Raw genomic sequence first — 25,644 nt, forward strand, 5'->3', positions numbered from 1 at the left:
TCACAATGCCCTCTTGAACTAGTATCAATGATTTATCATGCAACATACATACCTTATCAACTTATTGTTTGAGAAAATACATTTTCCTTTAAAGGTAAACCAAACATCACATGAAGGTGGGCAAGTAGATAACATTTGCTCTGACTCCAAAGGTGCCTGTGGTTGTTAGCCAAAAGGGTTTAGACAGATAATTGATATACATAGATTGTAAGCCTCTGAAATAAGGTAGATTAACAGGGATATTTTGGCAATGAGTGGATAGGGAGACATTCTAAGGGAATGGGCTACCACCCACTTTAGGAGATGGCGGAGGTGACATTAGGTGGTGTTCAGACTCCCAGTTCATCTGCTCCCTCTCACATGACCAACCATATCCCTCATTTACTTTTCTTCATTTGACTTTTTTTTAATCAAATTCATTTTTTCTTTCCACGATTGCAGTGGTAGAGAGAGTTGCAGGGAGCTTTTGACCAAATCTGGTCCTTTTCTCATTGCCCTGGTGGTTGCAGCTTGAGCAACTGTTCTACCATCAATGAGTTGGGGTCCTTTTTTATTTTCCTGTTTTGGTAGCATCTGCAGTGGCAGGGGAGTGAATGATCTCTTGGTCTTTGGGAGTTTCATTGGATGGTCAGTTGGTTCTTGGAAATTGAGATGAGCCCCAGTCCTCTAGAGTTGGGACAGTGTCCTGGCAATGGTGGCGGCTGGAGTAGAGGCAATGTTCTGGATCTGGTCAGTGGTAGCGTGAAGCAAGAATAAAGAATGTTATCAGTGAAGACTGTCATCAAACACCACAAAGCAGCAAGGTCAGGGATGAGTGCTCTACTGTTTCAAAATTTGTAGGCGCTCTCGCTCTCTCTTCCACCAAACTGCTTCAGGATTGGTAAAGCACTCTTGACCTGTCTTATGTTTCCTTTCTTTGTCCAATTAAATAAGGCATCATACTTAAACTATCTAAATTGTACTGTTTAACTCAATACATTTATCTGAAAATTGCTTTCCCACCTTTTGATTCCCCTACTAATCAAGGATCTATCTATCTCAGCCATAAATGTACACAAGGAATTGCCCTCGTGACTCTATGGTAAGGAGGTTCAAAGCCATTCAACCTTCTGAAAGAAGTTCCTCCTCATCTCACTCTTAAATTGGTGCCTCTGTACTGAGACTACTGTTTGCTTCTAGATTCTCCCAATAGGGGGAAACATCTCTCAGGATTTACTGTCACATGCCTGAAGAATCCTCTATATTTCAGTGAGATCACCTCTTGTTTTTCTATTTCCAAAGAGTACAGTCCCAACCTGTTTAACATTTTGCTTGTAAGATTATCCCTGGTAGGGAAGGATTGTCCTAATTCTCTGAATGCCCTCCAATGAAATGACATTGGTCCTTCAATCAGGGGACCAAAACTGCTGATTACTCTAGATGTAGTGTTACCACCACCAGTGTACACTTGCAGCAAAACTTGCCTACTTGAAATAGGGACCAACATTCCATTAGCTTTCCTGATTACCTGTTGCGTGCTAGCTTTCTGCCTTGTTCAAAAGTTCTGCACCTTGAGGTGAGGGAACCTTGACAGACTACAGGTACAGCTTCAGTTCAGTTACAAGTGATTGTTGTAAAAGGCTCTGGCCCAAACTTTGATGGTGTGAAATTCACTTAGATTGGCTCAACATTTCTCAATTAGAAAACAGCTGCTTGAGTGAAGTCCTAATTAAATATCTGGAAGCCTTCCAGGAAGCTCGAGGGACTATCAGAGAAGCAAAGACCACTTTGCAAATTGACCAGGCAGCAATTTGCAAGCCTGGCCTTGTGCCTTCTGCCCTACAGGTAAAAACAGGCAGAAATCAGAAGGCTGGAAAGTGAAGGAATCAGCAAACCAGTCCAGTTTGCAGCATGGGCAGCACCTGTTGTACTGGTTTTTGAAGCCCAATGGGTCAGTTCACCTTTGTGGGGATTTTAAACAGTGAACTTTTTTTCCCGTAACTGGATAAATACCCAATCCCTTTTGAGGCTTTATAAGCAAAGCTGTTTGGCGAGGGGAGGAGGGATGTTGTTCACAAAGTTTGAGAGCCATGCATACTTGAAACTACATTTAGACCATAATTCCCAGAACTATGCATCAATTAATACCCAAGGGCTTGTACCAAAATGAGACTGCCATTTGGGATATTGCTATTCTGTTTGATTTTACAATGGATGATGGAGAGCATTTTGCCTCAGGTCGTCATTTCCCTAAATGATGTCTTAACAATGAAAGCTAAAAAGGAACCCTTAGAACCCGGACATAGTGCTTAAATGTTTTTCCAAGGTGTGGATACACCTTGGAAAACTGTTCCAGGCACCCAAGTGTTCTACTCGAGCTATAGAGTCGACAGAACGTAATACACCCGTTGGAAGATAGTGAGTGCAATCAACAGTGCCCCAGCTCCCATGTCTGTCCAGAGCTTGGGTCATTTCTTCGGCTGGTACATTAAGCTCGTACATAAGTTGGCAACCATCCTGATACCTTCGCATCAACTCCTTCTTTTTTATTAAAAAGGCCAGCCTTTAAAATGGTCTCGTAGACAAGCCCTACTTGATGAAGAAAAGAAACAACTAGCATCCTTTTAAGACGCTTGTATTCTGTGATCACAAAGATCTGGTATTGACATGTGATGCCTAAATGTATGGCATTGGGTGATATCAGCTCATGGTGGTCCAATGGGGAGGAATGGCCGATAGCACATACATCCAGGACTTTGGCTAATACAGAGTGTAAATATATCTAGATAGAACAAGAAAGATTGGTAGTCACATTTGGAGTCAGGAAGTACCACCACCACCTTTTTATGAATGGAAATTTCTGATAGTCATGGACCCCAAACCGCTACTTTGCCTCCTTAAAGAGGACAAGGCCCTGCCATCCATAGCTTTGCGCCACATTCAGTGGTGGGCTTTAATACTAAGTGCACGTAATTACAGGTTGGAACACTGTGTCCAGTGAATGTGGATGCATTGACCTGCCTCCCATTAGTAGATCCACTACTGGTGGTACCCCCAGTGGAACAGTCTAATGATGTTAAATTTTCTGGACATGCTACCAGTCGTAGCTAACAATATCAGACATTGGTCACAGAGGTTCAGCTGTTCCAAACTGAAACAACTGGTACTGTTGGGGGGAAATCAAAGGGCCGTCTCAACTAGAATTGAAATCTCTTTGGACCTGGAGACACCAACTCACAGTAGAGAACAGCATATTGATATGGGGAGTGAGCGAGTTTGTTCTTAGCAAAGGTCACCATCAAATGCTGGCTGTGTTCCTTCACGGTTTCCAAAATCAAAATAAATCCGGCCATGTTTGGGCGCAGACATAACTGCATTGGTAGGGCAGTGCCGAGAGCATTTTTTCTAAAAAAAAAAAAAAGGACAAAAACTTACTGCCAGCAGCTCCTCCACATCCATGGAAATGACAGTGTAAACCTTGGACTCGGTTGTACATCGACTATGCAGGTCCTTTTTTGTGGGTTCAATGTCCTTAGTTATTGTAGATACCCACTTAAAGCAGTTGGACATGCATAAGGTCCATTAGTCAAACACTGGGATGACAATAGAAAAACTGGATGCAAGGTTTGTAACAGTGTTGGTCACATCAGGCTACTATTTATCAGCAGGGAATTTGGTTATTTCTTGTGTCAAAACCCATTTGACTGTAAGGACAGCTCCATACCAGCCATCATCCAATGGCCTGGCAGAAAGAATGGGCCAAACTTAGAAGGCTGGATTGAAGAAACAGCCTATGGCCTTACTAGATATCAAGCTGTCCTGGTTCTTGTTGGATTATAGGAACACCTCACTCACAACCACAGAGATAGTGCCGGCAGAGTTGCTAATAGGCAGAAGACTCCACACTAGGTTAAGTATGATCTTCCCGGACCTGGGTGTGTGAGTGAAATAGCATCAGGAACTCCAATGCTGGACCCAAGACTCTACCAACCAAGAGAGACAATTTGATTGCAGGCAAAAAAGTTTGGTGTAAGAATCACAGACATTGACTCTCCTCTTGCCCATGAGTCTGTGAAGTCAGGATCCGTGATGTACTAAGTTTGGGTAGGTCTGAAGGACATGAAGAAGCATGTGGATCATGTAAAAGCCATTAATTCTCAAATAGTGTGGGAACAAAATGTGCTGTGCCCCTTGGAGCCATCAGAAATGCTACCAGAACCTGTGGATTTGGCCCCTGTCAAATGTTTTCAAGTCCATCCCTGATTAAGAGGACATTACAGAAGCTGCCACCAGAAGAAAAGTGACATTCTTCTGAGGTGCTCCTGGTACAAGAGGCCAGCCCTCGTGCATTACACACTGCCTATGTTGATCACTGAGTTGGAGGAACCTGAGCCAGTGCTTAAAAAACCCCAAGAAGCTGTCCAAGAAAGAACTGACCTATGTCCATGGACTTGGAGTGCTGTGGTGATTATAACGAGATTAGCCAGCTGGCTCTCAGAATATGAATTCCCTGATTGGAGCAGGTTAACAGCCCCAGGGAGCCCTGGCTGATAAAAAGGATGTCGGAGATATTGATACTCTGATGCCTGACTCTGCAGGAGGCAGTACTACAGTTGAGAACTGTACATGCATAAATAACGGGTGACTTGGTGACAGGATACCAGCCTCTGTGTGGAGTTATTTTGAAGGTGACACCAAAGTAAGGGTGCTTGCTGGTAATTTCCTGTCGAGGCATTCCACAAAGATCTGTAGCAGGGATTCACCTTTTCCAGTACTAGTTTTAATGTGCTGTCAAGGGGATGTCATGTCCTGCAGCAAGACTGATGTCAGTTACCAGACAAGGAACAAAACACATGCTTAAATATTTCTCTCAAAATAATCCAGGAACTTAATACCACCTTTCCCCTTTTTAAGATTTTTAGACAGATGAGTAAATTATGATTTAGCTTCTATTTTAATCTAAATTTTTAAAGTTCAACAAATTCTTCAAACAATGTAAACATTTTTGTGAATATATAAAAGTTAGTATCTTGTGGAGAAATATTGACTTGTCTTTTGGACTAGTGAGTAAGTTGAGTCATTGAATAAATGACTATGTTAAAAGTTTAGACACTTTTTAGTCAACAAAATATAACAGGATTTTTACATTTACATTTTTACATTGAGACTAATACTTTTTAAGGTAGACGTGTCTGTTAAATGCATTAGAAATTGCAGCCTGGCAGTTTCAGTGGAGTATGGACAGTGAGTGTTTCATTACCATTCACGATTTGGCATCTTTCCATTTTGTGAATAATAATCAAAATGCGACCTCAAATTGTTGAGGTACAGGTGATCTCATTGGATGTGATGACTGCTCAAGCCAATTCTGGAAAGGTAAAGTCTACCATAAGTGCTACACAGGCAGTTATCCCTTGCTGGTAGTATGGTATACCATATTTGCTTTGGAGGTTCTGAAACCGAATGGTGGTGTGATGGCAAGTTAGAGTATCACCATTTGCATCAGTCACCAGTTAATGTTTCCCACTTGTGATTAGTTTTGAGTGCTTTAAACTCTTTTTGACTATATCCTGATTCAGAGCTTTGAACACCCAACTTGTCTTATGGCATGGGCTACCACTCTGTCTAGTGTTGTGTGTTTTTTTTTTTTTTTTTTTTGGAGATGTGGCCATCATACAACCTGCAAAAATGTCCTATTCAGCAAAGCCTTCTTTGATCAGAGCTAGCATGCTATTGTTTATCCTGCTACATGGGTGAATTTCTTTCCATGTGTTACCAAGAATGCCGCATAGACACCAGAAATACTGAGTCCTTCTTTCTTTATTCTTGGTAGGTCTTGGTTTAGTTGTCATAGAACTATATGCTGAGGATACAAGCCTATAGATGAGTGTCTTGGTCCTGCTGATCAGTTTATTGTTTTCTATCCTCATTTTATTGTCAGCTGGAAATGGTAGCTGCTTTCTAATGCTGGTACTGAGCTCTTTGTCCATTCAAAGTAGCATATTTTGCTGATTGCTTCCAGTGCTGTAATGTTGAGTCTGATCACAAGCAGTAAAGTAACACCCTATCACAAAAACTACAGTTTTCTTGACACTGGCAAGGCATGGCACCGATGATTTGAGTCTTTGCCCAAATAGAAAACCAGCTCAGTATGCACAGGATGTGGACAAAGAGGGATATCACCATTTTCTGTATGGCTCTTCTTCTGTTTAGTGCAGACACTCGGCGTCTGCAACCAATTCATACTGGCCTTCACTAAAGTAAATCCTGGCTAGAGTGAAGTAATTTTCTTTAGAAACTAGACTGACAAATCATTAATCTAACCTGATTTTTAAAGGGGGTAATCTGAAGTTGCTTGGAATTTGGTTTTTTGGGACCAGAGTGTATGCCAAAAAACTGCAAAGTGCATGTAACAACATTGTTCCTGCTCCATTGTGAGTAAAAATCTGATCATCTGATCTTTGCTTGTATGTGATGCAGATCTGGTCCACACTCTACTCTGGTGCTGGATGATCACACCAGCTATTTTCTGCTTTGTGTGGAGATCAAAAATGGATTTTTACACAGGGCTACTGCTTGCTAAGGGGAAGAAAATGCGCTCAGTGTATCCCTCACGCTGAGGACCACATTTGTGTGGCTACGTCATGCTGTGTGTAGACCCTATACAAGAGTGCTGAGTGTCTCTTGCCAAGATTCTATCCATTTCTGTTGGGAAGAATGTCAGACTCATTGCAGCCAGTTGGGCCATGCTGTACTACCTGTCTCTTGTGGAGAAGTTTATGCAGAGGGGCAACATTTCACTGCAATTTTGTCAGGCACTAATATCCTCAAGGCCTTGTGGAAAAAGATGGTACCTACTTTCCCTAAGCAGATTGCCAAAGAGATTTGGCAGAATGCCTCATTGCCAGGATGTTTCAGATAAGCACCAAGGTGTATCTTGCTGACAAATAGAAAGGGCCTCCCTGTTAAATGTTTCTTGCATTCTGGAGTCTTGCCCATTCTGCATGTTGTTCTACAGGCAGCTGTAGTGGGGAAGAGACTGGTACCTACCTTCTGGATTATGCCTTCTTTTTGCAAAGAAGGCCTGGTAAGAGATGTAAAGGCTTTTGTCAAAATTCATCTCGAGTACGTCCATGACACAGTACTCTGCCCTACAGGTTGTTTCAGACGAAGGCCAACTGCTGTTGGAGGACCATCAATTTAGTGAAAGATATCCTCTTCATTTTTGCCCGAAGCGTTGACCAGGATGGAATGTAATGGACTGACCCATTCCAAGATCTAAAACTATGTTGACATACTCGCTAAAGCTTGGACTAGCTGGTGCAAAGGGTTCAACGTAAAGGGCATTGTCTGAGGTTTGCCTGCAATTAATTGCCAAGGAGCTGGAAACTTTATAATCCCTCGGGCAGTATCTTTGCCATGGAGTATATGTTGTAAAAATCACATGTAATTGTATTGAAGCACCTCAATGCTAGGTTAGTTTGGAAAGAAATTGAACTGCATTGCACTTCAGGTAATTTCCAATTTGAACTGTTGCAGAAAGTAATCTTGTACATTCTTGTACAAGAATGTACTTTTGGAAAAGTGCTAAAGGCACATTTCCATTGCAGCCTGTATTAGGAGTGTTTCTAAAGTCACTGAAATAAATAAAGCCAGGCAGTTTATATTTCTAATGGGAGCTGCTTGCAGGCGCAGGTGTACTAAAAATTTCACTTTGGTCTTCCCTTTTAAATTTGAAAATCCCTTCTGTGCCTTTTTGAGGTCTTGGTTGAATTAGATAATGGATCCCTGAAACAGGATGACAATTTGAACTGTGACACAGTGCACAGCCCATCTATTCATTTAGAGTTACTATTTGTGACAGCATATTTGGTAGTTTTGTGTACAGCACAATAGTAATGAAGCTGGTAGTCAGTCACTTGCAGCTGCTTTGAAATGTATTGAGCAAGTGCCAAACTGTTGCGAATCAATACAGTTCAAGTCCTTTTTGTTTCGACTTCCCAAATTAAATGAAGTATAATGTTATTTTAATTGAGTGAGATCAGTTAATAATTAGACTGTTCAGAAGCTTCTAAGTGGTGGTAATTGTGAAATCCATGCAAACTTAACCAGTAACTATAATTGCGCTCATCCCTTCAACTGAGCACCCACCCCATTTCAACAAACCATGGCATGTTTATAAATTTATATAATTCCATTCACCATGCCTAAAAATCTCCTACAATATCAAGGAAAGTATACTATTATTAATAATAATATTATTATTATTATTATTATTATTATTATTATTAATATTTGCAGTGGCAAGGAATGCACGCACAGTACTGCAACTTGGCTTTGTTTGAGAACTGGAACTGGATATATCAAGAGACCAAAGTACTAAGTGAAGATATTAGTGACTCTGGTTGTGACGTGCAAAAATTAAAGAAAATTGCACCCTGAAGATATACACGTCGATATGCAAGGAGTTGTTTAGGAACGTGACTCGTCAGCGTGGGTGGGAAATGAATCTAAAGAATGCAGCCCTCTTTAATTAGATCTGAACGCTGGAAGGTTGGATTCAGTTGTTCTGGGATGCACAAGTTATTTCTATTGATGATCTTTGAATTTGGAGACCTATTGTAATTTTGCTGGAAATTTGAGTAAAAATTGTCCAAAAGCAAATTGCATGTAACAGACTGCATAATGGTTTCAAAAAGTATTCACAGTCTTACTATCTGATCTTGGTTTTACCTTCACGACTGTTAAACCTTTTGTGGGTTGTTCCTGAGGTATGTTTCTGACTGTGTACACTCCCATTCCCCATGATGACAGGAACAGCAGAAAACCAGTAAGAGAAGCAAACTTATTATGTTACAATGATATAAATATCTGAAATTTTTATTGAGATAATTCTGAATACCTTTTTTGAATATTGGAATATCACTTCTAAATGTGAAAATTCCAGAGTGCAGATGGGTCTTTAAAGACACCATCAAAAGGCTGGCAAGAAGGTGATTTTCGGAGAGACATAGTTCACTGCTAGCACTTGAACATAGAAACATAAAGTACAAACAGGAATAGACCTCTCTCTCAGCCCCTTTTTGAGCTTGCTCCATCATTCATTTCAGATCATGACTGATCTGATTACTCCTACATTCCCACCTATCCTTGATAACCTTTTGCTTATCAAAAATTCATCCGCCGGTGCCTACTAAATAGACGAAAACAAGAGGACACGGTACGCCCTAACACACTGGCCACATTGCCCGACATCAAAAACAACAGAACTGACAATGAGACTCCTAAGATCACTAGGAGTCATGCTCACAGCCACTCTGACAAACACTCAAGGATTAAAGACCCCATTCCCACAGCATGCAGAACCAAAATAGTTTACAAAATACCATGCAACGACTGCCACAAACATTACATCAGACAGACAGGAAGGAAACTAGCCATCGGAATGCACTAACATCAGCATCAGCTAGCAGCAAAACGACACAATGAACTTTCCTTTAATATCAGTACATTCGGACAATGAAGTCCATTAGTTTAACTGGGACAACATAACCATAGTAGACCAAGTCAAACGTAGACACACAGGAATTCCCAGAGGCATGGTTCTCAATCCGTAATGTAATCAACAAACACATAGAATTGGACTCCATATACAAACCCATACAGAACAAAACCAGAAATGACACTACTCGCCATGACGGACCGGACAATATAAATTCCAAACAGGGTAGAACAACATTGCTTTATCGGAGGCCTCACCGATGATGTTACTTAGCGTGGTGATGAAACGTCTGAACAAAAACAAGCCAGCTCGGCGAGCAAGTCAGCAACCTTGCCCACCACCTCAGTTACAAATCTTTAAGGTTTTAGCAAAGAATCTATCTTCCTCTGCCTTAAAAATATCCAAAGACTCTGGTTTCACTGCCTTTTTGAGGAAGTGAGTCCAAAGACTTGTGACCATCTGAGATGAAAAAAATTTCTTCCTTTTAAACTGACCCCTTAATTTCAAACCCCAGTTCTAAATTATCCCAAAAGAGGAAATGTTAATTCCATAGCTGTTAAGAGCCCTCAGAACGTCTTGAGTTTAAATCAAGTTGCCTTTTAATCTATACTCCCAGGTACAAACAAACCTGTCCTGACGGACCTTTCGCCGCAAGACAACTCCTACGTTAATACCTTCAATGTAGTAAACTTCCTGAATTTGCTTCCAAAGTGTTACATTCTTTTCCTTAAGGAAGCAGGCCATGCTGTCTACGGTACTCAAGATGTGGTCTCATCAGTGACTTGAATAATTGAAGCATAATGTGCTTCTTTTGTATGCAATAACATTCCACCAGCTTTCCTTATTACTTGCTGTAAGTGCATACTAACCTTTTTTTGTGATTCATGTGCTAAGATATTCAGATGCCTCTTTAATCTGTCTCCATTTAGATAATTACACTTCCCTTCCAAAATGCATGCATAATTTCATATTTCCCACTCGCTTTACCTATCTGCATCTCTTTGCAGAATCCTTGTCCTGTTTGAACCTAATTACTTTACTTTACCTGCCTTTTGTGTCTCAAATTCAGCAGCCATACTTTCAATTCCCTTGTCCAAGTCATTTGTATAAAGTTGAGGTCCAGCACTAATTCCTGTGCATATCGAATGTTACGTCTTGCTATCTAGAAGATGATAAGCCATCTATATCTACTGTATTCAGTTATCCAGTCAATCTTCTATGTCAATGATACCGCTACACAATAAGTTTTTTTTGTTCTTCTACAACAGCCTTTGATCCAGCACCTAATCAAATGCTTTCTCAAAATCTAAATACAAAATATCCTCTTGTTCCCTTTTTTATCCACTGTACTTTTAACTAGATTATTTGTAGTTCTTTGCAAGGCAAATCATGTATTTATCTTCTCTCAAGCCATGTTGACTCTGCTTGAGTATGCTACTATAACTTCAATATCTTCTAACATTTTCCCTTTAGCAGATGTCAAGCTAACTGGCCTGTAGTTACTTGCTTTCGGTCTCTCTCTTCCTTTGAATAAAGGAGTTAGTTGCAATTTTCCAATGGAATTTTGGAAAATTCAAACCAATGAATAAACTATCCCAAGAGCTGTTTCTTTTAAGAATTTAGGATGAAATCCATCAGGCCCTGGGAACTTGTCAACCCTCAATTGCAACAATTTACTTAATACCACTTCTCTTGGTTTTTTTTTTTATTTTACTGAGTTGCTCCTTCCCTTCCATTTCCTAAACTACAACTATTTCTAGAATGTTACTTGTATCTCTGTAGATGTAAAATGCCTGTTCAATTTGTTTGCCATCCCTTTTTTTGTTTTTTAAATTTCCGAGACTTCTTTAGCATCAGGAGCAATGTTCACTTTGACTTCTTTTTTTAAAACAAATCTATAGAAATTCTTAGTATCTTACTTTCTCTCATATAACTTTTTCTTTCCTTCCTGTTTTGTTTGTTTCTTTCTATTCATCCCATATTTCTGACCTACCACCAATCTTTGCACAATTGTAGGGATAGCAAGAACTGCTGATGATGGAGTCAGAGAGAACACAGTAGGCTAGGCAGCGTCAGGGGAGCAGGAAAGCTGACGTTTCAGGTCAGGACCCTTCTTCAGAAATGGGGGAGGGGTAAGGGAGCTCTGAAATAGAGAGGAGGATTGGGGCTGGGGAAGGTCGGTGGGATGGTGATAGGTGAGTGCAGGTAGGGAGTGGTGGGGATTGGTCAGTAAGGTGGGAGGAGCAGGTAAGTGGGAGAGAAGATGGACAGGTTGTGTCAGATCAAGGAGGTGGGAATGAGAGAGAGGGTTGGTCAATGGGATGAGGCTGGGGTGGGGGGGTGGAATTTTGAAACTAGTAGAATCCACATTTAGGCCACTGGGCAGCCCAATGATTTCCTGGGTTTTGGTCATTTCTTAATTGTGCTAGTACCATCTGTTGTTATCTGAGCCATCACTAGGTTTCTGTCCTTTTTCTAAATGCCACATGCCCTTGAAGATTCTTGTTCCAATCCATGTTATCCTGCAGCCATGTCCCTGCAATGGCTGGCAGTTTGCACTTGCTTCTACTAGTTTTACAGCTCATCTGTTTTGTTTCAAATAGTGATTGCATTCAGGTTTAGAGGCTTTAGTATTGTTCTTGTATTCTATAGATCATCTGTTTACATTTGGGAAGCACTGTTGTTTCCTGTCATGGTCTGTTTTATCATTTTAATGCATTTCTATCTTTTATTTGTCTCTTACTCTTTTTTTTTTTGATTTACATCTAATTCCTTGCCTCCACTGTTTAAATTAAAACCATCTCTACTTCCTAATTATATAGCTTACTTGAACACGAGCCCTGGCATGGTTGAGTGTAGACTATCTCCATGGTGCAGGCCTCGCTTTCTACAGCACTGATGCCAGTGCTGTATGAACCAGCACTCTCACTTCCATACCAGTCTTTCAGCCGCACATTTAATTTTAGCGAATTTGTTTTGCCCTCTGGCAGTTAGCATATGGCTAATGTAATAATCCTGAGAGTATTACCTTTTGAAATTCTTCTTAATTTGGTGCCTAGATCCTCATACTGGCTACGCAGAATCTCTTTCCTTGCCTTATTTATGTCATTGGTTCTGATGTGGACCACGATGACTGGATCCTCGGCCTCCCAAAGCAACATGCTCCCCAGTCCTGGGCAGATGTCATGAACCAAATCAGGCAATACAACCTTCTCGACTCTGCTGCAGAGAGCAGTGTCAATCCCCCTCGCTGTACTGTCTCCTAAGCCACCAAATTTTTCTTTTTGCACCCCAACTTGACTGCTTTCACCTGTGTTGCTGCTATGGCCAGTTATATCCTTGGACCTACAGCCCTCACTTTTATCTGAACAAACTCAGGCTTGTTGGACAACACACAGGCTGAGGCTCCTTCACTCCCCTTTTGGGTTCTTTTTACCCGCCTCACTTACAGTCACACCTTTCTTTCCCTGATCAAGGACCAAATTAGAAGGCCCTATCTTAAGGGATGTGACCACCTCCTGGAAAAAAGTATCCGTGTAATTTTGGCGCAACTTCCAAGATTTTAGTGAGGAGACTTTTGCAGCATTAGCTGGACCAGTTGTCGTCTTTGTGACTGGTATTAGGATTGCTGGATGGTCACTCTGATTTTACTATCAATCTTGAACATTTTCATAGCTATTTGATAGATTGGAGTGGCTTGCTGGACTATTTCGGAGAGTACACAAGAGTCAGCCACAATGCAGAAACTGCAGTCCTCCAGGTTAGTAAGAGCAAGAATAGTACATGGTCAAAATCCAGCATGAGTGGCACTTTATTGCCAATTAAATGCACAGTATTTCTATCAAGTCCTAGCTGCCTTCTGAGCCCCCCATTACGACCTGTCTTAACAATTCAGAACTTTGCCCTAACTGTAGTCCCTTAAACACTCCACTAATTAGGTGGATTCTCTTCCGTGTACCCCTGCATTTAAAAATGAAAATGGTATAGTCTGAAAAGTAATGAACTGAGAGACTGAGTCAAGAAAAATGCAGTGAATTCAATCTTCCACCACCCCCCACCCCCTGCTAATCCCCCAGGGTGTGACGTCTCCTGGAATAGGTGTATATGTGCTGAGTTCACCTGACAAGTCCCCCATCTATCACAGTCAGCATCAAAAAAAACTCTTAAAAAGTGTATAGTGTTTCAGATCTAAATTTGCTACCTGCGGTTTGAAGTGGACAATGTTAAACTGGATGTCAAGCAGGTTTGTAGAACTGAGATGATCAAAGATGAATGAATGATTATCATAGTCGTAATCTGTCTTGAGACAGGACTTCTTGTTTCCCCAAGCTTCCTATTCTTGCCTCTCCCCTTCAGTTGCCTATAAAAGCATTAAATTTTCATTCTAAATGAGCTCTATCCTTATTGAAAGGAACACGAGATTTCCTGTTGCCTTCCTGCTGTGTCTTTTAAAGGAAATGTGTCTTTTTCCTGAAGGATCCTGTGCCCATAAACAGTCATTGTCTCTTGAGATTCAAGCCCTTGGACCAGATGTCACAGAACAAGGATCAACGACAATTATTCCTCCTTTCTCAAGCTGCTCACAAAAGCTGTTTAAACAAGAGGTTCAGTAATTAGTGTGTGTAACAAGATGATTTTTATAGGGAGTGATGTTAAATAAACCAAGGCAGGACTTAATGGTAGGGTCCTGAGGAGTGTTGAACAGATATACCTAGTTGTAAAGGAACTAAGTAAAAAAGGTATTTGCTATGCTTGCCTTCATTGATCAGAACATTGAGTAAGGGAGTTGTGAATGTCATGTTGCTGTTTCTGTTGCTGTTGTACAGAATATTGGTGAGGCTGCATACAGTTCTGATAGGAAGGGCAATAATTAAATTGGAAAAGGTGCAAAAAAATGTTAACTAGGATGTTACCGAGACTGGAGGGTTTAAGTTGCTGGATAGGCTGGGACTTTTTTCATTGGAGCATAGGAGGTTGAGGGGGAATTTTATAGACACTTATCCATGCCCCTCAGGATTTTAATAAGGTGAATTGCAAAGCTCTTTTTCCTAGGGTAGGGAAGTTCAAAACTAGAGGGCATAGGTTTAAAGTGAGAGGGTAAAAATTTAAAAGGGACCTGAGGGACAACTTTTTCTCACAGACCGAGGTGCATGTATAGAATGAACTGCCAAAGGAAGTGGGGAGATGTAGGTACAATTACAACATTTTAAAAGACCTTTGCACAAGTACATTAAAAAGAAGGCATAAGAGGGATGTGGGCCAAAATCAGGCAGATGAGACTAGTTCAGTTTGGGAAACCTGGTCAGCATGAATCAGTTGGCCCAAAGGGTCTGTTTCCATGCTGTAGGACTATGACTCCAGTTTGTCTCCTTAGTGTATCACTGGGAGGTAAATGCTTCACTGATCACCCAGTCTGTAAGTACAACATGAAATAAAGAGACATATGCAGCAGCAGGTTCCAGATTTCATCTTAAATATATTGGCTGATGCCAGGGTGGTGGAAAGTGCAGCAGTTTCCAATCTGTATCCTCAATGAGGAATAACTATTTGGAGTGTTTAAAAAAACACACACTACACATGTTGGAGATCTGAAATAAAAACAAAATGGTGAAGAAACTCAGCAGGTCTGGCAATCTCTGGAGAGAGCAACAAAGTTAGCATTCAGTCCAATGACTCTACTTCTGAGGAATGACCCTAACCTACCAGTTATGTGCCATTTAAATATATTATTTCCATCTCGGGCATGCTGCAGCATTCCAGCAAAGCCCTCTGCAAGCTGGACGATCCTTTTTCATTTCATTTTTCCGCTTAAACAATTTACAATTCAGAATTAACTAACCACCCCTCCTGTGCTTTGCTTTTTTTTGTTTTTTGCATGGATTTCCTCTCCATAACTATTTTCAATTATTCGTACCTATCATTGACACCTATTTTTCATCCAGGTCACCACCTTCTGAAGACTTGTCATGAAGAGGAGGACTTGAAACATTCCTCCACAGATGTGGCCAGAATTGCTAAGTTTTTCCTCTGGCATTTTCTGTTTTGTCTGCCGGAAACTTGTTGGTCTTACCGTGCAAAGCATTGACCTCCACCAATGTTGTAGGCTGGCATATTGCCAGGTCCAGGACTGTGCTGAGGGATGCACTAAAGCCTGGGCAGCTATCCAGGTGCAATGAAGAAAGACTGCAGTCTGAGGTCTCCCAAAATATAATGGGAATTTAAGTTTTGAGATACCTTAATGGGAATGTAAATAGTTTCCTTTTATGATTAGAAATTGCCCATTTGTTGCAACTGAATTGAAGCTGTAACAAGGAATGTCAAAGTTCAATGTATTTTCTGCAAACAATTTTCTGTATGGACCTGTGTACTTGTTCTTTTAGATGACTTATGAATAAAGCATATTTTTTACATTTTAAAAAAAAACCTTTATCTGAAGTCTAGGATATAACTGATGCATAATCATCTGTGTGAGTAGTGTGATAATGGGATTGATGTAATAAATCAATATTAATGCCATGCTGTAATAGTCCATGAAGTTCAATGCAGAACTGAAGTAATGCTGTGTAGTTGGAGGTTTCATTTTGTAAATGAAATGTTAAAACTGTGGTTCTGCCTGCTCTTTCAGGTTAATGTAAAAGAATTGCAGGAGTTCTCCCAGTTCCTCGCCAACATTTATCATTTCAGCCAGCATCACAAGAAACGGACATTGTCTTCGTTGTTTGTGGTCCTTGCAGTGCGGTTTTTGCTGCATTTACTATGTTATAGTGACTATTTCAAAGATACTTAAAGGGCTGTGAATTATTTTGGAATGTGTTGAGGTAGAGGAAGGAGTTGTACAAATATTCAAACATTTGGGGAGGGGGTGGCAGAGTGATAATGTCACTGCACTAGTAATCCAGACATCAAGAATTAATGCTTTGGTGCATGAGTTCAAATCCAGCTGATGGATTTTTAAATTCCTTTTTTTAAAAAAAAAAAAGTCTTGAACTGAAAGCTCATCTCAAATGCTAATGATGAAGTTATCATCATTTTTGTTTTTTGAAAAAAAAAAAAAAAACCCCATTGGGTTCCCAATTCCCCATTTTGGGGAATAAATCTGCTGTCCTTGTTGAACCTGATCTAGATGTGACTGTGCACCCACAACAATGTTGTTGACTCTTAACTGCTGCCTGTAAATGGTCTAGCAAGCCACTTCAAGGGCACATGTTGGCCTTGTCAGCAACATACACACGCCATGAAATTGTCAAGGGGTATTCACGAGTATAATATAATGTAGGGATAAAAGGGAAACTGAAGATGTCATGATGTATGATTTTAAATGGCATCCCTCAAAAGAAAATGAAGTGTTTTGAGTTGCATCTAAAACAGGAAGTAAATTACTTGGGACAGAAAACAAAGCATACATTTCAATCAGAATGATAGACATTTCAAAAGAGGGAGGAAGTGGGAATGCACAGTAGTTTTGGAAGACTCCCAAGATGCAAGTGATGGCTGAACAGCCCTTCAATTGCCATAACCTGGAAGTTGAGCAGTTATCTCTAATCAGAAGATTTGGAGGAATTTTTAAGGTGAGATTCTTGAAGTTAAATTGGTACTGTAGTGGAAGCCAGTGAAATTGAGCACTTAAGCTGCATAGATTGTTGCTTGGGATTCTGTTGAGAGCATTCTCCCCTCTGAATCGGAATGTTCAAGTCCCACTCCAGGACTTGAATATGACAATTTAGGCTGACACTCCATTGCAGGACTTTAAAATGTACTACAGCGTCAGAATTTCTGTCTTTTGAGATGAAACATTAAACAGAGTTCCTATCTGCTGTCTCAAGTGAACATTAAAAAAATCTTTGATTCTATTTAGAAGACAGCTGAAGAATTGTGCTGTTTCCAGGCCTCGGTTAGCCCCACACAAGACATTATCACACTGTTGTTTGTGGGAGCTGGCTGTACACAATTTAGCTATCTTGTTTCCTATAATAATGAGTTACAATACAGTGCACTTTTCTAATAAAAAGAAACTGCCTTTGGTTGTAAAGGGCTTTGGGATGCCATGTCGTTGTGAAAACCACTGTGTAAGCAAGTTTTGCTCTCTTTAGAGTTCTAAAGTGGCTGAATGTTTTTGGATAAATTATTCCAATTGATAGAAAATTTCCAAAATTGAGTGAAGGTGTGACTGTGGATTTTTGTAGCAAAGCAGGTGGGGTGGAGAACATGAAACATGCAATTGCTCAGACGGCAATTAATATTAACTATATTGCTGTGGATTTGGAGTCATATGTAATCCAAACCAAGTAAGGGTGGCAGATTTCCTTCCATAATTGATATGTGAATCCAATGTGTTTTTATGTCCAACAGTGGTTACATGATCAGCATTAGGCTAGCTTTTAACTTCAGACCTTTTTTTTTATTAAATTCAAATTTCACCATGTACTATGGGTTTTGAACCGTATCCCCCAAAACATTAGATTGGGCTTCTGGATAACTGGTTCTGTGACATTACCACTATGCCACCACCTGAAAGGGATTCATGGCTTTACTTATCAAAAATGACATGCTTGTCTATCATTTGGTTTACCCTTTATAAAATATCAAGAGAAGCCAATTGAATGTGCCAGAGTAACATTGATGTTGGTAAGAGATAAACAGAATGATGTAAGTTTGATCAGGATTGAACCTTAATTCATCAAGAATTTGTTGGCCAATCAGTGTAGCTACAGCTTTAGAATTATAACAATGGTGAGGTAGAAAAGCTAGCATGTTTTAGAAGATGACCTTATGGGTGCTGAATATGGTTGGAAGTTGACAGTGTACTTGCTGATGTTGCTGAAGCATAGGGATTTAGCAATACAGATACCAGAATAGAGTCTGAATTTGGAGGGGATTTAATGAAGTGTTGGCTCAAGAAAGCTTCTGGCATTGTCTCAAGTTATCGGTCAAAAAGGATCTGTAAGCCTAGATTTGTGTTCATTTGTTCCTTCTTGCCACATCATTGCCACTCTACCTTCTGATTTGTAAATCAGGATGTACCGGATTGTTTAAAAATGTTAAAATAATTGCCTTGTATTGCTTTATTATTCTTGTAGAAATCTGCCACCTGTCCTTGCTGCCACTTTGATCCATGCTGCCATTGCACAGATGCTACAAGTGGATAGCTTTACGTTTAGAAACAAAAAGGAACCTGATCAGGATGAGGAAGAGCTTGCCTGTAGGTATTTTTTTTTTTCTTTTCAAGAAAACACTTTGGAATATGATAAAACTAACGTGTTCACTAGTCACTTTTTATACTTTACTTTATTTCTACGGACTGTTGCATCAACCTCATCTTTTGGGGTGATGAGTGCATTTAACATTTGTTAAATAGCTAATCAGTACAGCATGGGAAGAGGCCTTTTGGCAATTGAATCGACACCAGCGTTCTGAGCATTACAGTGCACTTGCTGAGCAGTGTAGATGTCAAAGCAATAATTTTTCTATTCATTTTATGGGATGTGGGCATCGCTGGCTGAGCCAGCATTATTGTCTATGGCTAGTTGTAGTTAATTCCTTTTTTTTAATGCAGGTGTTGCAGAAATGAGAATTTAAGGAGTAGGAGCTGCAGTTGCCATTTTGTCTTGCCTCAATAAGGCATTTTTTTTTCTTCTGTTTCCAACCTGTGTTGGAATTTAAGCTATATTCTGCTATTGTATTACTTTTTGGTGTAATCTGTTTGCATGAGGAATTCAAACTAATGAGAAGGTTAGGTGAGCAACATTGGGTGCATTGCTTGTTCTTTGTAGTTATTTTATTTAGCAAAGGCAAATCCCTGAAGCCAAGCAATAGTCTCCTCATATTTGCTGAGTTTAAGATGATTAGTCTGCCACTTCCTCTGCAGAGGAAACTTTCCTTGGTGATGTGCATTGTTTGTGTCTCTCCACGAGTCCATGAGGGGTTTATATTGAGGCCCCAGAATGAAGGATGGCTGTGCAGGCACCATGTCCTTTCCTGAGTGTGTTTCGCAAGGACCTCTCTAACTGTGGTAAGTTAGGGTCCAATTTCTACATAAAAAGAACACTTTGAAAGCATTATTTTGGTGCTTTTATAATATATAGTTCTGCATATTTTGTGTGATGTACAGCCTTTTTTTTAATAATCTTGTGTAGTTTTTTTCTCATTTGGGAACTAAGTGCCTCACTTGAGTATCGTTAGCAGTCTAACAAACCAGCAGCACCAGTAAAATAAAATACTAGGCACACCCAATTTAATGTGGCTGGCTTGAGGTTATTTCCTGGTATACAATTCAGTTCACAGTTGAGTCATTTCCTCAATCTGCATAATCCAAACAAATGGCAAACTGTAAGAAGCAATCTGATTTGTATTCAGTAGCAGAAGAAAGAAAAGTATATCGGAACTCAATACTGTATATTGCTTATTGTTATGGTTTGTGTGAATATAATGCATTGAGAATACAGAAATTGTTCGTGATCACTTCTGTGACTGTTTCATACTAGTAAAGCTAACTGAATGAATAACTCCTTATTCAACGTAAGTAGATTGAGTAGAAAATAATAACTGGGAAAATTAAATTTAGTAACTTTGAAAGAGCAGCGAAGAGAACCTGACAACTAGTTGGGTTTTTTCTTTTCTTTTCTTTTTTTTTTGTTTGTTTGTTTTAAAAAGCCTAGATCTGCGTGAACTCTCAGGGTTAGAATCCTTTCCAAAAAATTATTTATTCATCGGTTTCATGTTAGACCAGCATTTACTTCTCATTCATAATCACCTTTGAAAAGATGGTGGTGAGCTTCTTGAACCACTGCAGTCCTTAAGGTGTGCTGTTAGGAAAGGAGTTCCATGATTTTGACCAAGTAGCAGTGATAAAACAGTGATATAGCTTCAAGACAGGATGATGTGAGACTTTGAGAGAAATGTCCAAGCAGTGGTGTTCCTGTGCATCAGCTGTCCTTGCTCCTCCAAGGTGGTAAAGGTTGAGAGTTTGAAAGTTGCTATTAAGAGGCCGTCTTTGTGGGTACAGAACTTGGCTATCAGTTTCTGCTCGGTAATTCTGCGTTATGTATTTCGAAGGTTGCCTTGGAAGATGCTGTGATCTTGGGTTCATGCTGTGCTACATGTGATCCCACCACAGCGTTCTGTATCTGTAAAATCTTCTTTACTATTCTGTTTTGACACTACCCACCTTTTAGAGAGATCATAACAATTTATCAAACATAATTTAGTTTGTACAGTTTTGGATTATTTATTACTTCGGTTAGACCCTCGGTATGTGACTCATATACCTATCATGTTATTCCAGTCGTTTGGTTTGTCTCCAGCACTGCCGCGTTTTTAAGTCTTTTATAATTGTCTCTCTGCCTCATTTAATCAGATATAGGTCATTCCTTCACTTGTTCAGTTGTTGACACTTTATTCACTGTCTGACACTCTTGATCACCTGCAGAGACCTATTAGTCGGCCTGTTGACACTCCACTCACACCATTAGTAAGATCTTTTGATCTCTCTGCCTGTAAATTCTGTGCCTGTGTGCTTCTCTCTCTCTTCACCTGAAGAAGGGGCAATGCTCCGAGAGCCTGTGATTTCAAATAAACCTGTTGGACCATAACCTGGTATCATCTGACCTTGTCCACCCCCCAGATCAACACAGGCACCTCCCAAATCTTGATTGTGTACATGGCATCCCCCTTTTTTGTTTTTTTAAATCCACCCCGCCCCACCTTGGTTCTGGACTCCTTTAACCAGGGGAAACATCTTGTCTGCATCTACCCTATCGATCCCTTTTATATATTTTTGTAGGTTTCGATTTGATCACCTCTCATTCTTTGAAACTCTAGAAAATATCAGCCTAGTTTACCCAACCTTCCTTTCTTAATGCAGTCCTGCTGATTATATGGACTCATTTCAGTTGTTCATTTGTGAATAGTCTAACAAATAGATATGAATTTTCAGTATTTTGATGGAGGACCAGGCGTGAAAAACAATGGGAGTATGCAAATGTTGATGGTTAAGCCAAGGACTGAGGTGAATGGGGACCACCAAATTAACACTTTGCAGCTGGCTTAAAAGTGAAGAGGAGTTGAGAAGAACACTGATAGAAATGGTTGAAGTTGGCCAAGCAAGTAAAGTCTAAAACGTCAAGAACAACGCTTGGCGTGTCTGTTGATGCTCACCCTGTAGAGGGCCCTGTTATTCAAGCCTGGGCAAAAAATCTTTCGCACTGGATTAATGGAAATGGTGTGCTCCATTAGTTTGGAAGCAGCAAAGATGGGTAGCAAGATTCAAGAATTGGTGGAGCATTTTGCAAGTTACAAGTAGTGAGCAATGATCATAGATGCACCACTAAGTTTACTGATGAATTCAACTAAATTTTACACAAAAGATGCACTGAAGGACAAGTCTAAAACTGTATGAGATAGCCTGGTACAATAAATTTCTTACCAGAGAAGAGACCAGTGATGAGAAACCATTCAAGCATCTGGAATAAAACATAAATGCAAGGTTGATGGTACTCATTTTGTGCAACAAAACTAGTCTACAGCAGCTGACTCAGCTCTTCAGAAAATTTTCCAATTCAATAATCTAAACCTAATGTTACTTCCATATGGACGTCAGGGTTGTGTTTTTTTTTCTTGAAGCCTTGTTCCACTGTAAACTCATACCAGTTGTCAAAAAATCTTGGACAGAACAAACTACTGAAATTGACTTTCTTGCTGCATGATGCCTCTCTGCACATCCACCTCTAGAGACCTTTGGTAACATGAGATGGGAATGTCAAATACGTCTATCTGCTGAAAAACAGTACCAAAAGTTTAACCCTTCAAGGCATCATATTGATCTCAAACAGAACTTAGTGCAGAAGAGAATTGATGAAGACTAAGGTTGATGTGACAATTGGCCTGAAAAAAACTGATTGCGAAAGTGCATGAACTTGTGACGAGGCCTGGCAAATACCTCTTGCTGCAGCATCCACAGCAAATAGTGTGAAAAATTTTGAGGCTTCATCAAAGAAAGTGTTAAAGCAAGGAGAATTTTACATGGCTGAATGTCTTGTACATAGATAATGAGATACTGATCAAATATTAACCAGTGTAGCAGATTAAAATCCTAAGTCCAAAAAATCCAAGTCCAGTATGCTGTGGATGATTGTGCAACCCATGCCACTTCCATCACTCGTACAGTAATCCACCAGCTCAACAAATCAGGAGATGGTTAGAAACCAATGGAAGAGTCATCTGCAGCAAGTGTGATACATCTTGAGAATATCTTGTATCTAATTCAAATTCGGAACAGTTAAAAATGGCTTTCTCAACATGTATCCATCTCCTCAATAATGACAGAACATGAGCACTTACTTACAAACTAAACCAACAGAACTGGCCTTGGTTTTCAAATTTAGATGCTGAAGTTCCAATTCCTTTGTGATAGCAAGAACTGTGGATGCTGGAGCTGGAGGAACACAGCAGGTCAGGCAGCGTCAGAAGCAGGAGAGTCAACATTTTGTACTGGTCCTGATGAAGGGTCCAGGCCCAAAACGTCGACTCTCCTGCTCCTCTAATGCTTCCAAAACCTCTGAGTTGGCTAACACTGTACAATTCTGACAATTGCGGCCGTGTAAGTGTGTTCGTTCAATTGAAGGGTGACACCTACAGCTTTTGGCTAAAACTACAACTTGAGCATTCTAGCAAAGATGTAATGCAGTTGACATCAAGGTAAAGTTGCCATAATCCCAGAATACCATAAGACTGTCCACCCATTAGAGAGACAGTTGGTGGTGAGTTTAGTCTGAGGGTCATCACATCTCAGGCAAAGGGCAAAGTTGAAGATGGGATCTTCATGGTAATCTCAGTGCGAGTTGAAGCTGTATTGTTGGCATCACTCTAAGTCGCAAACCAATTTAATTAACTAAGAAGTATGAAGATGGTCTATGAAATATTTGAGCAGATTGATATAAATAAGGTTGTATTGGAGGTTTATGCAGATTTAAAAGTGGACAGATTTCCAGTTCCAGAATTGTTGTTTCCCAGGCTGCTGCAGCAGGCAAGGGAGGAAATTACAGGGGCCCTGCCCAAATTTTCAAATAATTTGCGGCCACAAGGAAGGTGCTGGAGGACTGCTCTTGTGGTTTCAGTTTGCATGAAAGATGGAGATAGACCATGGGAATATGGACCAGTGAGTTTGATATCAGCGGTCGGGAAACTATTGGGGAAAAAAAGTAGTGATGGAGAAAATCTCCATTTAGAGTCATGGTTTGATCAGGGATAGTCAACATGGTTTTGTCAGGGGGAGGTCACATCTAACAAATCTAATTTAATTTTTCAAGGAGGTTACCAAGTGTTTAGACAAGGATAGGGCCGTTCATGTACTTTTTATTGGATGTCAGCAAAGCCCCAAATGGGAAGCTGAAAGAAGGTAGAAACTCGGGATCCAGGGTAGGTTGGCAAGTTGGTTCTAAAATTGGCTTAGTGACAGGAGCAGATGGTGGTAGAATGCTGTTTGTGTGCCTGGAGCCTGGTGTGTAGTGCCGTACACAGGGATCAGCGCTGGATCCTTTTTTTTTTTGTGGTATTCATAAATGATGTAAATAAGAGTGTGGGGAGATGACAGGTTTGTAGATGACACAGGTTGGCTAAGTGGTTGATAGTGAAAAGGAAGATGCTAGATTATAAGAGGACCTACAGGTTGGTCAGATGGGCAGATCAGTGAAAAATTGGCTTTTAACCCTGAATTTAAGGTGATGCACTTTTGATAGAAGGAAAAAGGCAAGGGAATATTCAAATGAATGGCAAGGCACTAGGAAGTCCAGAAGAACAGGAGGATCTTAAGGTGCTTGTCCACAGGTCCCTGAAGGTGGCAAGATAGGTTAGTAGGGTAGTTAAGGCATACAGGATGTTTGCCATTATCAGTCGAGGCATAGATTAAAAGAACAGGGAGATCATTCTGGTGCTGTACAGAACTTTGATCAGGTCGCAGCTAGAGTACACTGATCACCACACTGCAGGAAGGATGTGAATGCAAAGGAGATTCACCAGGATGTTGCCTGTGATGGAGAATTTCAGGTATGAAAAGAGGCTGGATGAGTTTGTTTTGGTTGGAACCTGATTTGAGGGGTGTGGACAGGGTGACTAGAAAGCTGCTGTTCCCTGTAGTCAAAGGGTTAATAACAAGGAGACATAATTTTACATTAAAAAGCAGAAGGGTTAGTGGGGATTGGAGGAAATGCTTTTTCATCCAGAGGATGGTGGGCATCTGGAATGCACTGTCTCAGGGTAGTTGAGATGGAAAACCTCACAAGCTTTAAAAAGGACTTGGATGAGCACTTGAAATATCATAACGTTCAAGGCTATGGTGTTAGTGTGGAAAATTGGGCCCAGTGTAGGTAGTATATTTTTGACAGTAGAGACTCAATGGGCTGAAGGACCTCTTCACTGTGTGATTCTGTGACCTCTGATGCAGTTGATATGGAGGCGATTGAGCAGTTATGATGTCGTATTTCTAGCCCAAAGTGATTCATGAACATTGAATCACACATTTTAGTATCAGCATCGTACCGGACAGAACGAAATGACAGTTATGTCCTTGCCTCTGACTCCGTGTCTGGGTTCAAGAATCAGCTTACTCGGAGGGATGTCATAGCTTTTCTCGGCAGGTTTATTAACACAACTAAAAATTATGGCAAGCAAAGACCATTTGGCGGATTGAAACTCAATCCTCTATCTCCGTGTTGCCATTTCAATAATATGAAAATTAATTCTTCTTGACAACAAGATGCAGAGCTGGATGAATACAGCAGGCCGAGCAGAAAGGCTGACGTTTCGGGCCTAGACCCTTTGTCAGAAATGGGGGAGGGGAAGGGGTTTCTGAAATAAATAGGGAGAGAGGGGGAGGCGGATAGAAGATGGATAGAGGAGACAGGCAGGTCGAAGAGGCGTGGGGATGGAGCCAGTAAAGGTGAGTGTAGGTGGGGAGTTAGGGAGGGGATAGGTCAGTCCAGGGAGGACGGACAGGTCAAGGGGGTGAGATGAGGTTAGTAGGTAGGAGATGGGGGTGCGGCTTGAGGTGGGAGTAAGAACAGGTTAGGGAGGCGGGGATGAGCTGGACTGGTTTTGGGATGCGGTAGGGGGAGGGGAGATTTTGAAGCTTGTGAAATCCACATTGATACCATTGGGCTGCAGGGTTCCCA

At 40.6% G+C, this 25,644-nt stretch overlaps 1 protein-coding gene across 1 annotated transcript in view; it reads left to right on the forward strand.

The window, feature by feature from the left end:
* The window catches only part of ppm1f (protein phosphatase, Mg2+/Mn2+ dependent, 1F), a 75,428-nt gene that overhangs the window by 12,063 nt on the left and 37,721 nt on the right, over positions 1-25,644 (forward strand). Inside the window, exon 2 of the mRNA XM_020527288.2 lies at positions 18,559-18,680. Coding sequence (XP_020382877.2) covers positions 18,559-18,680 — 122 coding nt within the window. The remainder of the gene's footprint in view (positions 1-18,558; positions 18,681-25,644) is intronic.

This window comes from Rhincodon typus, chromosome 24 (assembly GCF_021869965.1).
Source record: "Rhincodon typus isolate 14 chromosome 24, sRhiTyp1.1, whole genome shotgun sequence".
NCBI lineage: Eukaryota > Metazoa > Chordata > Chondrichthyes > Orectolobiformes > Rhincodontidae > Rhincodon > Rhincodon typus.